Source organism: Erpetoichthys calabaricus, chromosome 15, assembly GCF_900747795.2.
Source record: "Erpetoichthys calabaricus chromosome 15, fErpCal1.3, whole genome shotgun sequence".
NCBI lineage: Eukaryota > Metazoa > Chordata > Cladistia > Polypteriformes > Polypteridae > Erpetoichthys > Erpetoichthys calabaricus.
The window spans coordinates 94,737,539-94,751,046 of NC_041408.2; the positions used below are offsets into that span (position 1 = coordinate 94,737,539).

The 13,508-nt window shown below is 44.3% G+C and overlaps 1 protein-coding gene and 1 long non-coding RNA gene across 4 annotated transcripts in view; both read right to left on the reverse strand.

The window, feature by feature from the left end:
* LOC127525970 (uncharacterized) overlaps positions 1–13,508 on the reverse strand; it is a 495,457-nt gene that overhangs the window by 322,017 nt on the left and 159,932 nt on the right. The window lies entirely within an intron of this gene.
* Positions 1–13,508, reverse strand: part of rps6ka2 (ribosomal protein S6 kinase, polypeptide 2) — a 123,790-nt gene that overhangs the window by 33,908 nt on the left and 76,374 nt on the right. For all 3 annotated transcript variants that reach the window (XM_051919407.1, XM_028821099.2, XM_028821100.2), the window contains exons 9-12: positions 13,017–13,087; positions 6,774–6,862; positions 4,834–4,898; positions 2,868–2,970 (exon numbers count right to left, since the gene is read on the reverse strand). In XM_051919407.1, coding sequence (XP_051775367.1) covers positions 2,868–2,970; positions 4,834–4,898; positions 6,774–6,862; positions 13,017–13,087 — 328 coding nt within the window. The remainder of the gene's footprint in view (positions 1–2,867; positions 2,971–4,833; positions 4,899–6,773; positions 6,863–13,016; positions 13,088–13,508) is intronic.

Sequence of the window (13,508 nt, forward strand, 5' to 3'; positions counted from 1 at the left end):
TGCCTTAAAGCATCGACCCCACTGTGTCTTTGCCCCCCAGCAGAAAACAAATTAGACGTCAGTAACAAGGCAATAGGGCTGCAGGGGGCCAGATGTTAAAGCTTTACATACAGTAAAAAAATGTCATCTGTACACAGGAGTCCTTTAAAGAAGGAAAAGAAAAGGACAAAGATAAACGAGACGATGGATTCTCTCAGCATTTGATGTTAAGCACGCGCTTCGTGGTGTGCCTGTGGCCCCCGATCCTATAATTCACACGACACCTGTAAGCCAAACGGTGTGACACACGGCAAGATGCTTATTGATTTTTTTTGTGATGCTTTCATCTTCCGAGACACTGGCGCCGTTAAGCAAGCGGATTATGGGGCGTGAAGACGCCGAGTGAGGTGAGACCCCTTGAGGTGCCTCCATTACAGCTCAAGTGTGATGTGCAGAGCCGCAGCATCTCTTGTGGATCTGAAATAACAAGGACGGTGATGCGTTAAGCAGAATTAAAAACAAAACGAAACGTGTGATTTCACATCTTTAAAAGAAATCTCCAGCAGGAAGAAGAATCCAAAGCATCCGTTCTCAGAACCAGCACAACGGTACAACCCGGGATCACTGACTGTGCTAACTGCTTAGCTGCTGTTTCTTCATCTTCTGAAATCTCCTGGCTAAATCAAGAGAGGAGCGTCGATTTCCAATGCTATTCTTTGAGAGTGTGATGTCAAGCTGGGTCGCCAGGTTCCTAAAACATTTATAGCCCAAGGAAAGCTTAATAAAGAGCAAATTCACCCAAAAAAAATCGCCCAGAGCAAGAGCGTTGAGTACATCCTACCAAAACCCAAGGGGATTGGGGGTCCCCTCAGAGACAGTGGGTATCTGATACCTTACGACAGTCTTACAAGAAATACAAGTGGGAGTAACAGACGGAGGAAAAACACAGTAGGAGTTGAAAACTAGCCCAAAATAGCACATTGTTTTTGGAAAAGTAGCCCAAAAAGGCATCGCCTACTTTTTCTTGTAGGAGATGATCAAAAAGAACCCAACTGGGCGAGAAAACAGCAGACCCGGAAACAATTGTTGTCAAAGGGAAAAAAAGTCAGGGGTCCGTTTCCTCACGTGACGTCTCTGGTTACACCGCTGCACTCTGTATAATAAACTCCAACACGTCCAATCATTTCCTTTACCTTCTTTAGGGGTCTGTTTGTCGTATTCAAATATCCAACAAAATAATAATCGACTGGCGCTGGTGTGTATGCTCTTTTGGTTTTGTTTTTTTTGATCCTGTAGTCCAGAGATCTTTAAGTTTTTAATCTGAGGACCTAAATTAGAAAATACTGGAAGTCAAGAAGAGGATTATTATTATCATGGTGACTGTAAGAGCCAATCGTAGAAGTTAACGCTTTAAGTTAAATTTATATTAGTGTTTGTGTAATTTGAATAGAACAGAACTTCCTTCCTAGCCATAGACTGTGGTACAGCCTTGTGCCCCCTGAGATGGAGCCTTCGTAGCTCAGTTGGTGACACAGTGTGATCATTAAGTCAGTGTGCGTTTTGTAATTAGTCTCATTGCTAGCAGGGACAGACTGACCCCCTTGTAGTTTGAAATTGGGATAAGCATTCAGTTTTCTGACCATTTAGAAATGGACCAGCCGTATGAGAAAACTTAAAGAAACAAACAAGATAGATGCGTCTTAAACAGAACTTTTCGTTACTTTGCAATGCCATCTTTTTCCTTATTTTTGCTTGAATTGTTTTACTTTGAATTTTTACTAAGGCTTCTAAAAACGAAGTTATTTTGTCTGTGGAATTATTTCAACCCGCCAAGCTATTGCTAGAATCCCACAAAGCAAACTAAAGATGCAGAACTTTGGTCATTTTGGGCAACCGCAGCTAAACTAACAATGGAGTCATAACAGGTGTGACCACTAGGGGCGTTGCAGTACCATAGAAACAAGTCCTGGTACAGCAGAAAGGTTTATTTGATTAAACAAAATCACAAATGATGCAATTATTCTATTATTCTCATTTTCTCTCTCCCTCCACTCCTCCAGACGAGCTTTGTTCACCTTCCACCTGACTCCAGCTCGGCTTTATCTTTCTGGGTCAAATGGAAGCCCCACAAAGTAGGGATCATGGATCACTACAGCAGCCCTTGTCTCCAAGGGACTACAGTTCCCAGCATGCCTTGCAAGCATCCCTACAGGTAGCATCACCCTGGGATGCTGCCACCTATTGTATCGGGGGGACCATGTAGTCCTGGCAGGTTGTCTCCCCCTGTCCTCGCATCATACTGGCCTCCTGGCCGGGTTTTGTTCTTTGGTCCAACCCTGCCAGGATGCCAGCGTTGTCACTTTACCATTATGGGTTGCTGAATGTAGATTGATCTATTTAAAAAGACACAATAAAGTGTGCAGAAAGTGAAGGAGTCTAAAGACTTTCTGAATCCACTGTATACGTCTAAAAAACACATAATGTCAAAGCGGGCTTTACATCATAAATACCCACCTGTAAATCTCTTCATGATGCCCTGTCAGTGCTGACAATGAGGAAACAAACTTTTTATATAAAATGTCTTTTCATAATAGAAAGACCCTGCAATCTAAAATGAAGCACACAACTGTAATATGTGCTTCTGAGCACGGCAGCTAACTTGCCAGCACAATGTAAAGTTCTGTTCCATTAACACACCGGACCTCTAAAAGTCATCTGAGTGGTCTTCACTATAGAAAGGTGCAACAGAAAAGAAGGGCCACCGACTCACTCAGTCCCCTCCACTCATGTAATTTAGAGACAGTGTGTAACACAAGAGGGCGCTGCGTAAAATAAAGGATGGGGTCACCTGTGGAGTGAACAGAGCAGAAGACACAAATAAGGCTCACCAGTGGGGGTCCGGGAGGTAAATTCTGGATCAAAGTGGAACGTGTCCTCAGGTCTGCCTACCGCTGGCTTGAATGGAGGCTTAATTTCTCTTCTGTACAATTTCTGATTGTGGGCAGAAACAAAACACAATTAGCAACATTAAAATAAACAGCTTTCATTCCCTGAGCCCACACTAATAGTTTAGTTATGGCTGTCAGCTACTGAGTTATCAGGGTGGCTCTGACATGTGATGTGTATTAATGTGTGTTTATGGTTATTTTTGCTGCCTTTGCTTTATTATCATCATCATCATTAATAATAATAATATTATTCACATGTTATGTCATTGCTGTCAATTTTGTTAATTCTTGGTTAATTACGCACGCTCTCTTTAAGTTCACTTATGTTCCTTGATGTTTGTGAGTGGAGCCCCAGGAGGCAGGGCCACTCTGATGTCACCACTCCTGACTCCTCCCTCTGGCTATTCAAGCACGAATGAGAGAGAAGCTCAATGTAATAAGAACACAGAGCCTTCTCAGCGGACTTTAACAGCAGAGGAAGGACTCGGGGTGGGGACATGAATTTCGGCTCCGCCTCCAGTGTGGGGCTCCACCCACAACATTCACAGAAGACAAGTAAACCTAAAAAACGACATTTATTTCGTTTTCATACAAATGCTGTAGCTCAAAGTGCTTTACAAAGTGCAAAAAGAAAAAAGAAAAAAATATATATATTTATTATATATATTTAGATTTATTATATAATTATTTATATATATATATATATATATATATATATATATATATATATATATATATATATATATATATATATATATATATATAAATTAGGCAATACTAATTAATAATTAATTAATATCACACCAAAAATAAAGAAAATCAATGTAAATAACCAGACAAAAGCGACAAAAACAACAATAATATGCGTATACATACATGAGGACATAACAGCATTTCAGGCCTGTAGACCCCAAGACTGAGACCCCTGCACCTCCATCCTCACCCACCATGCAATGCACAAACCCAAGGTTCTGATTCTCTGTGGTCATAAAAGATTCCTGGGTATCCTTTGTAAAGATTGGATGTTTCCTAATGTTCTGGCTAAATTGTCCACCACAGCCTGGTCATTCTCAGCCCCTAATCTGCCCAATTCCTATTCATGTAACTGTCCCTGTCACCCCCTCACCACCTAATGGATGGCACAAGAATGGCATCTGCCACATCATTCAGGGGGATGCTGCACATTGGTGGTGGCTGAAGTGGCTTCCCACTCACTATGTAAACCATTCTGAGTGATGAGAAAGGCGCTATATAAATGTCATGTCCTTCTTTTGTTTTCTTTTCTTGGTATCTGGTGGCAGCCCCACACCACTGCCCTCTGGATGAAATTCCCTGAGGCTGGTGGACAAAAGAAGAACACCAAGACCCCGTCCTTGATGGCGTCTGCACCGGCTGGCTCTCTCTTTATTCTTTGCATCGAATTCAGCCGTAATCTCTGCCGCTATTGTTTTCTTGTTTCCATTCTTTCACAGTTGGTAAACATGAGACATCAGACAGACAAGCTTCTCTTCTGATCGTGAGGTCCAAACCACTGTCGTTTAGGTGGCCTTACACCCCTTTCGAGACATTTTAATCTGTCATAGTGATGACATCATCTGATGTGACCTCCAGAGACACGTCCCTAGGAGCGCTGGGTGGCATCTTAGTGACAGGACCTCAAAATGGTGACGTACATGAAAACAGAATGGCGCTGCTGTAAAATCAACCCAGCGAAATGATGCAAAAGTACAATCAAGAAAAGAACGTTACTCCTGGATTTCTTGGTGTTTAAAACATAACATCCACCCTGAACATATTTGTTAGAAAAATATATAGAGCCCAGAAAATATGAAAGGGTAATGAAATCAGAGCACATACTGTAGTTATACAATCAGAACTGGGTAACAGGAAGCACAACAGTACTCACATTCCAGTCAATTGTAGCAAAAAAATGGTGTCTCTTTATCTCTTCCACCCCGTCTGGGCCAGCGCCTTAGGGAAAGAAAGAAAGAGGCAGACATTAGCTGAGTCCACCGTCTCCCACCCAATATCTCCTCGCGTCTCTGGTTCTGATGCTGGCGCTGGAGGGCGAGTGTAGTGACGGCGCTGGGAGAGACGGCCACTGCCTAACATGTTGCCCCTCCAGCTCCAATGTAAGCCCCAAGGCTCTCGTTTAGACTTGGAGGTCCCGAGTACGTGTCTCAGCTCCGCCAATGAGCTAGCGGTGAGTGCGGGCATCGCCCTTCAGCAGAGACCACCGAGAAGCAGAATGGTTTGCACAAAATTGAATTTGCAGAAAAAACAAATGATGTTTGAAGTCAAGAGAATTTTGTGCCATTTTTAAGTGACGTCCCGTGGGTCGTAATAAGCCCTGATTGAGATAGAGATGTAAGCTACAAGATGACGGGAGCGTCAGGCCAACAACAGGCACACCAAACCCATCAGCAGGGGCCTGGGATGGCAGGGTGAACCCCGAGCTCATCATGGCCTCCACATCTCTCACCGCTTAGCAAGGGAAAGGGGGACGGGACCATCTAGAGGTGCCCCCCAGACAGAAGTGCAGAGACAGACCACTAACCAAGAATCAGAAAAAGGAGTCAGGAAAGAGGAGGGCAGCAATGCCAGCACAATAAAGAACATTTCTGAAGAATGAACAAATAGAAGACGACTTAAGGCTGGCACTTGAAGCAGGTGGGCTGCAGCACGTTTGAGATCTACAATGAGACAAACTTTCCTCATGAGTTGTGTTATTCTGTACTGCACTCGTATTTTGGTTACATCTTCAACAGTTTTCAGTGTTTTTTCTCAAACAGATGCTGCTCCATATTTGTTTCACTATCAGTTTACTGAACACAAGCAGGCAATGAGAGATAAACGGTAAGAACATCCGGACCTCCTCATTTGAATTTTCTGGTGACACGGTGCAGGCTGGGATGACGACTCCAGCTGGAGTCACGTTACCATGCCAACGGCCTGACAAGGTCCATGCCCACCCTGCCATCTCACTTAACTCTTTCAGGCCGGATGTCGACTTTGGTCGAAATTCAGGGGAAGAGGACAGTAATCAGCTGTAAACTGCAACAAAACTTGCCGTTACGTTTTAGTTCAACTCTCTTTGGTAGAAGGGAAGTCAGCTTCGTCGATTCGCCTTCGATTTCTTACACATGTATGAGTAGCGAAGAGCAAACGGCCCCTAAAATAGCATCAACATGTGGCGAGAGACCAAAGTGAACGCGCAGAGCAAAAAACGTCCGTGGACATCGTTTTTCATATTCTGATTGAATCGCACCCTGACCTGATTTTGATGCAAGTGATCTGGAGATGGAGTTTGAAATCAAAAGCGAGGTACCAGCATTAGCCGATCGGTCCCCAGCCGATTGTGGTGCTGAACACGTTCATGTAGCTGATGTGCCTACGACAAATGGAGCTCCACCACTTACGTGGACAAGAGGTACAAACGCACCACACTGCAACTGGCACCGCTACCCACCTGCTGCATGAAGACAGCCAGCCTGCAGGCCCGCCATACATTTCTGCTGGCCCTTGTGCCCCCAGAGACGGCAAACAGCCGCCAACAGCAGCCACATCACTGCGTAACAGTAGATTTATGTTCATTTATGTGTGAAAGCAATGCTTTGTGTGCTTTGAAGAAAACATAAAAATATATTCAGGCTTCAAAGAGTTAATAAGAAAATAAATTTCATTTAAAACAGCAAAGCAACAGTAGAGGATCCAATGGATAAAGCCCCCCCAAAAGTGCTTTCATAATCACTGGGTGGCCAAATGGATTGCAACATAAGACCTCGGACACGTCTGACTTCTACCAAATACAAAATCTGTGAGCAAACATAGCAGAGGAAGACGTACCTAACCGGTTGATGGGGTTTCTCTTGAAGAGCGCACGCAGCAGACTCTGAACCTCTGGGCTCAAAAACTGAGGCATCCCGAGTTTGGCTCTGCAAACGAAGAACACACAACGGTCAAGATAGATAGATAGATACTTTATTAATCCCAAGGGGAAATTCACATACTCAAAAAGAAGTTAGTGGCCTCCTGGCTCTTCATTTCCATTTGGAACATTTTTGACAAGAACAGGCCATTCAGCCCAACAAAGTTCACCAGTCCTGTCCATAGTAACATCAAGTCGAGTTGTGAAGGTCCCAAAGTCCTGCCGACTACACTACTTGGCCACTTATTCCATGTGTCTGTGGTTCTCCTCCTAATGTTTGTGTGAAATTGACCTCTCACAAGTTTCCAGCTGTGTCCCCGTGTTCTTGATGATCTCATTTTAAAGTCACTGTCTCAATCCACTGGACTAACTCCCTTCATATTTTTTGACACTTCAGTCAGGTCACCTCTTAATCTTCTTTTGCTTAAACTGTAAAGGCTCAGCTCTTTCAATCCTTCCTCATGACTCATTCCCTTCAGACCTGGAATCAGCCTGCCTGCTGGACGCCACTCTTAACTTTGTCCAATTCCGATAAAGATCTTCACACCGTTCTGCACCCATATATACACGTCACCCTCGACTCCCACTTCTTGTAGTTTGGTGCCCAACCTCTCATGTGGCACCTTATCAAATTCTTCTAAAAGTCGAGATAAATAGCATCATCTACTCCATGCTCATGGAATTGCAGCATGTTAGTAAGACACGACCTCCCTCGGCTGAACCCATGGTGACTGTGTTGAATCAGGCTGACATGGACACCCTCAACCCCAATGAAGGCACTCGGAGTCTCAGGACAGGCAGCAGAATCAACACTTATTGTATGGCACACATACAGATGGGAATGAGGGAGCAGCCATTGGCATCGCTTACATTTATTACAATTCTTATCATACAAGCCATTATTCATCCTCATGTGACTCCTGTCATTACACGGCTCTAATTTTGCCTCTAATTAATTCCCCTAACATTTCTTAGCTGAGGGGGTGTCAAACCCTTCTCTGTCCATCATTACTGCTTGACAAGGCCTACCTGCACTCCCCACTAGCTCGACGCTTGCTACCATTATAACAGCCAAAGAGTTCACATCCCCTCTCTCCATCCTTCTCCAGCTCTCCTGCACGTCTAACCTTTGGCTTAATGAACTATTGGTGGCTTGTAGCTCATACAGAATAATACAAATATGAAGGCATAAGTCTTTTAATCCGAACTCTGACATCTTAATGCTTAGTTAAATATAGTATTTACTTTCCTCATGTGCTTATAATACTTTTCTAATCAGTGGCGTAGCTCGAGTTCATGCTGCTCGTGTGGGGCGGGGCTTCAATTTGCTGCCCTCCAGCATATCTGAATATATTTAAATAGAAAATAAAAATGACGTATAGAGAAAAATTCAGATAAATCTTGTATAGATTTATTCATATATAGAGAAACAGAAATAATTTTTCACAACTAGACAAGAATATAGCATAGACGCACTGATAAGCCGTGTTCTGATTATTAGTTTAATATAATTACGCTGAAAACCAGAACCAGTGTAGTGTACAAGTGATAGGTGGGGATGTTTAAACGCATTCGGAACAAAATTATAAATTGTAAATTAGTTGTTTATCTTCCCAGAAATTCTTCTCGGTGTGATGTTTCTGTTTATTTGTGTTATTGCCTCCTAAATTTCAACTGCTGTGTCTGACGCCGTCACAGAAGGACAGTCTGAAAATTATTTTTGAAGCATTTGTGGATAAAAATCTGAGAATTTCACTTTTTTCATTCATGAGTGATATTTTTCCAAACCCTGCTGCTTACACAGAAATTGTACTGAGTCTTTTGGCCAATAATGCCATCCGCCCAAAAATGTGCTGCCCAGGGCGGATCGCCCCCACCACCCACCCCTAGCTATGCCACTGTTTCTAATATGTAGAGATCACCAATTTCAAGAATACATTTTTCTATAACAGTTTCTAGCAGTGCTGCCGTGGGAAGAACTCCATTTCCCAGCAGCCCAAGGGGAATTACCCGCATAGAAATGGAAGTAGGGGCTGCTGGGTAGGAAAGAGGCCAGCGGGAAAGTTGAAAAGGGAGGCCTGGCGTAGCAACTGGAGATCGGTGTTTCTGTGTATCCTGTCCAACATGTCGTCTGAAAAGTTAATTGTTCCCTGGATCGTTTCCCGTTAGGATGAATGGACCGTCTCGTGCCTGCCTGTCGTGTGTATAGTGGTGGATTCATCATGGTGTGTCTTCAGAATGCTCCTGTAAATCTCACCCCTCGCCGCTCAGGACTACCGGTAGGACTGTTTCACTCATTTGCTGCGGAAGCTCCTCTAAGGACTCTCATTTCATCCGCTTTTGCTGTATTGGACTGTAGAAGGACGTTGTCGTGAGTGTTTATTGTTGTGGTTCATTGTTATGTTACAAATGTATCGCCGGAAGAGGGAAAGGAGAGGTTAGGCTGATTGTTGCTGTTGTGTGTTGGGTTTTCATTTCATATATTTTATACTCATTCATTGGCTTTGTGTCTATGCTTGTGAGTGAGTGTGCGGGTCGGGCCAAGGCTTGGTGCGCCCCTGGAATCTCCACCAAAAAAGTAAATAAATCACCGTCTCTTCGACACAGTTCAATAAAACTCCTGTTCTTGCCATGTGTTGCTCAGTCTTAACCTTAATCATTCATTCTGTTAATTTTCCTGTGATGCACGTTAAGATTACTGGCCTATAGTTACTTAGATCTGCCCGGTAGTCCTTTTTATATAACGGGATGATATTTGATATTTTTCAGTCCATTTGATCTTTCCCAGTGTGCAGTAAATTCCCCTAAATATGCGTCAAGGGTTTATATCGGTATTTCCTAACCTCCTCAAGAACGTGAGGGTAAATGTGATCTGGGCCTGGTGATTTGTTTGATTTCAGCCTATTTAATCTGAGCAGCTCTTCTCCCTCTACAATTTCCAAATCCCTCAGTACCTCCTTAGTAGTCCCTGTTACTGCTGGGAGGTTATCGACTTCCACACAAGTGAAGACTTCAGAAAAATACATGTTTAGAGCATCTGTTATTTTATTTTCTATATATCTGAATATATTTTACTACACTCATACACTTCACCTCCTCCTTGACTTCTCTTCAACTACTAAAAGACTGAAAGAATCTCTTTGGGTCGTCTTTTGCCTTATCTGTTATATTCCTCACTAACTGACTTGTAGTTTTCCTGATTTCCTTCTTAATGGTTGGCCTCAAGCTCTCATATGCCCTACAATTTGCATTGGCGTTACCAATCTTTTATGGCTAATTCATCTGTTTTTTCCCTTACAGCTCCTTTTTCTACTCTTTAATAACCCACTGCAGAGTTTGTTTTTATTAATGTCATAATAATTCCAATTTTTGGGGTATAATTCCAAACCTTGGGATGTAATTCCAAATTTTTGGAATACATTACTGTATAGTATTGATTTTGGAGAGCTGGAACCTAGCTGGGGGCGGCACGGTGGTGCAGTGAGTAGCGCTGCTGCCTTGCAGTTAGGAGACCTGGGTTCGCTTCCCGGGTCCTCCCTGCGTGGAGTTTGCATGTTCTCCTCGTGTCTGCGTGGGTTTCCTCTGGGTGCTCCGGTTTCCTCCCACAGTCCAAAGACATGCTGGTTAGGTGGATTGGCGATTCTAAATTGGCCCGAGTGTATGCTTGGTGTGTGGGTGTGTTTGTGTGTGTCCTGCGGTGGGTTGGCACCCTGCCCAGGATTGGTTCCTGCCTTGTATCCTGTGTTGGCTGGGATTGGCACTAGCAGACCCCCGTGACCCTCTGTTCGGATTCAGCGGGTTGTAAAATGGATGGATGGATGGAACCTTGCTGGGCAGCAATGGACAAGAGAGAGGTACCAGACCAGCAGGGGCCACAACCCGTCTGGTGTAGTAAGTCAGTAACTGGAATTATAGGATGGGCAGGCCATCAACTGGCATAAAGCAAGAATCAGAGCAGACGTGTCATGAATATTACATACTGTGACGGGCGGCCACAGCCATTACCCAGCGAGGACACCCACTGGATGGAAGGAGAGAGCATCTGTGAGGCACTTCCTCCACCGGGTCGCTAGAAGGTAGCCCTGCTGGGAGGCTGTGGCATCATGGAATCCTGCAGGGAATTCTGGGAGTTGGAGTTTGGCACAGCCCTGTTGGGTTCTGTGGGGGCTGCTGGGGGAGCTGCAGAGCTCTGCATTGGGCTTTCACCACACCTGGGAGTGACTCCAGGTCTGATTTAATGAGCCTGCTTAAAAGGAGCCGCCTCACTCCATTCAGGGAGCCAGAGTCGGGAGGAAGAGGACGAAGCTTGCCAGAGGAGCAGTGGAAGCCGAACGACAAAAGGAGAAGAAAGCTAGGAGACGGGACTGTATACTTGGTGCTTGGTGTACCGTGCAGTTGAGGGGACTGAGGGAGACGCACTTCCCGAGTGGAAATAAACTCGTGTGCCATGCTGAACTCATCTCTGCCTGTCTGTGTCGGGGTTGGAGCGCAACTGGTTTCCACAGCTTGAACTACAGTTTATGAGAACTTTATGCTTTTCTGTGATTTGAAGGATCATTTTCCATGTGTTTTTATGATTCCTGTTGGTTTTATTTATTATTCTGTCCCTTCAGATGTGCATAAAGTCCTTGTGTTCTGTGGGTGGAGGTGGAGCCACCATGATGCCAGCCCTCTGCCTTTATATTGTGGCGGATCAGACAGCTTCCCTCAGGTAGTTGTTGAAAGTTGGGATGGGATATTCCAACAAATTTGGAAAAGAGAATCCAAAAATCCTCTTTTCGCTTTGTCTTTGATGAGGACAAAAATGAAATTCGGTGATTTTAGCACAAGGTAGCATCATAACAAAATGTGTCTCAATGTGAAGACCACCTGCATGGGGGAGAACACAAAGACTCCACACGGGCAGGATCTGACCCCCGGCACACTGGCTGAGTGACTGCTGAGTGACACATCTTGTGCTTGGGGACAGGTGACATCATTGTGCTGAAATCATTGCTGTGAACATTCTGCCCGTTTAGAGGGACACAGGCTGATAATAATGAATTACGGCAGCACGTTGGCTCTTTTAGTGTTTCCCTGTTAGATTTTATTGGCCCTCATGCGGTGCTCCTCTGCAAAGCCTGTAATTGCTGGAGTGAAGATGCCAACGTGTTATTTTTTCATCCCTTTCATCAGCGGGGCTGAAGGCTCGCTTCATAATTAGCATTAGAGTCTTGCTGATATTTTTCCAGCCCTAAATTATTACAACTCTCAATGATTTTTGAAATGGGTCACATTTTAGCGTCCTGCTGAACTACGGATTGAAGTCAAAAGGCCTCGCCGTAGAATTCAAAGAACTTCCAGGCCAGAGGGACTCAGCGTGAGACGCACCTGACAAAACAGCACAGCCACTGGTGACCCAAAGTGGGGACCGTCATCAGGACAGGGAGAACTGCAGCTGGGGGCGGACCTTCAGTCGTCCTACCAGGTTGCCCCATCCCATTAGACTCTACATAGAAGGGACAGGCCACAAAACCTGTACTTATGAATAGAATGCAAATTTGAAAAATGAATAAACAAAGCAATGTTAAATAAAAAAATAGAAAGAGCAAACCAACGGCAGGATTAACAACTGTCACACACGTGCGCATGGAGGCAGCTGAAGGGCTCACAAAGGGTTAATTCCATGCCAGACCAGGGGGTGGCAGAGTGCACTAATCCTCCCTCTTTTTCATTGGCAGATCAACCACAAGAAATTTCGTCTGGACTGGAGGACGTCATTTCCAGTTCCGGGCCCGACGATGTCACTTCCTGTTACTGCCCCGATGACATCACTTCCCCTGCCCGGCTTTAAAACTTTACCTGTTACGGTTGTTCTATTGTTGGACTGAAGTCTGTTGACACCTGTTCTATGGAACCAGCTTTTCAATTTTAGCAGCCTCGTTCAAGTGTATTGTCTTGTGAAGGTTAAATCTCTTAATATATAAAAATCCTTTGTTTGCCCTTGTAACTGCCCCTCTAGTGGCCATTCTTGGGACTATTTTGGTGCTCGGGATCGAGTTGTGACATTCAGAGATGGACCATCGAGTGGTGATTTTTAACTACAGCAGAGACCACTTGAGCACTTGCCCACCACCCACCCAACATGGCAGCACATCATCAACACACACTTTCTTACTTACTTCAGAATTAACGCCATTGTTTCTTTTCTGTCTTTTCCTTGAAAAGGAAGTGAGCCGGTCAGCATCTCAAACTTGTGGAAAAAGAAAAGAAGCACAAATTAAAAAAGAAAAAGAAAAAGAAATTAAAGCCAAAGATCAGGGATTATGAGCCAACAAAAAGGCAAATCGGACAGTTTACGTCACAATCAATAAATTGGCGTTTTAGAGTCGACAAACTGGAAAAGGGGGACTTGACCCAAAAGTAATCATCTGCTACTCACCCCTCAATGTTTGTAGTGATGGCTGAGAAAAAAGAAAATCGTATTTTTTCATGGATCCCAGAATTCCTGATGCCAGGAGGACCCAAAATGAACAACAGAAAACAACGACAAAGGCTGTGATTGCAGCGCAGCTCCACTCTGAGGTGACACGAGGAGTGTGATGACAAAACACACACACGTCGTGGATTTACAGCACTTCCTGTACGGGGGGGGGGGGGGGCGAAGTCTGACA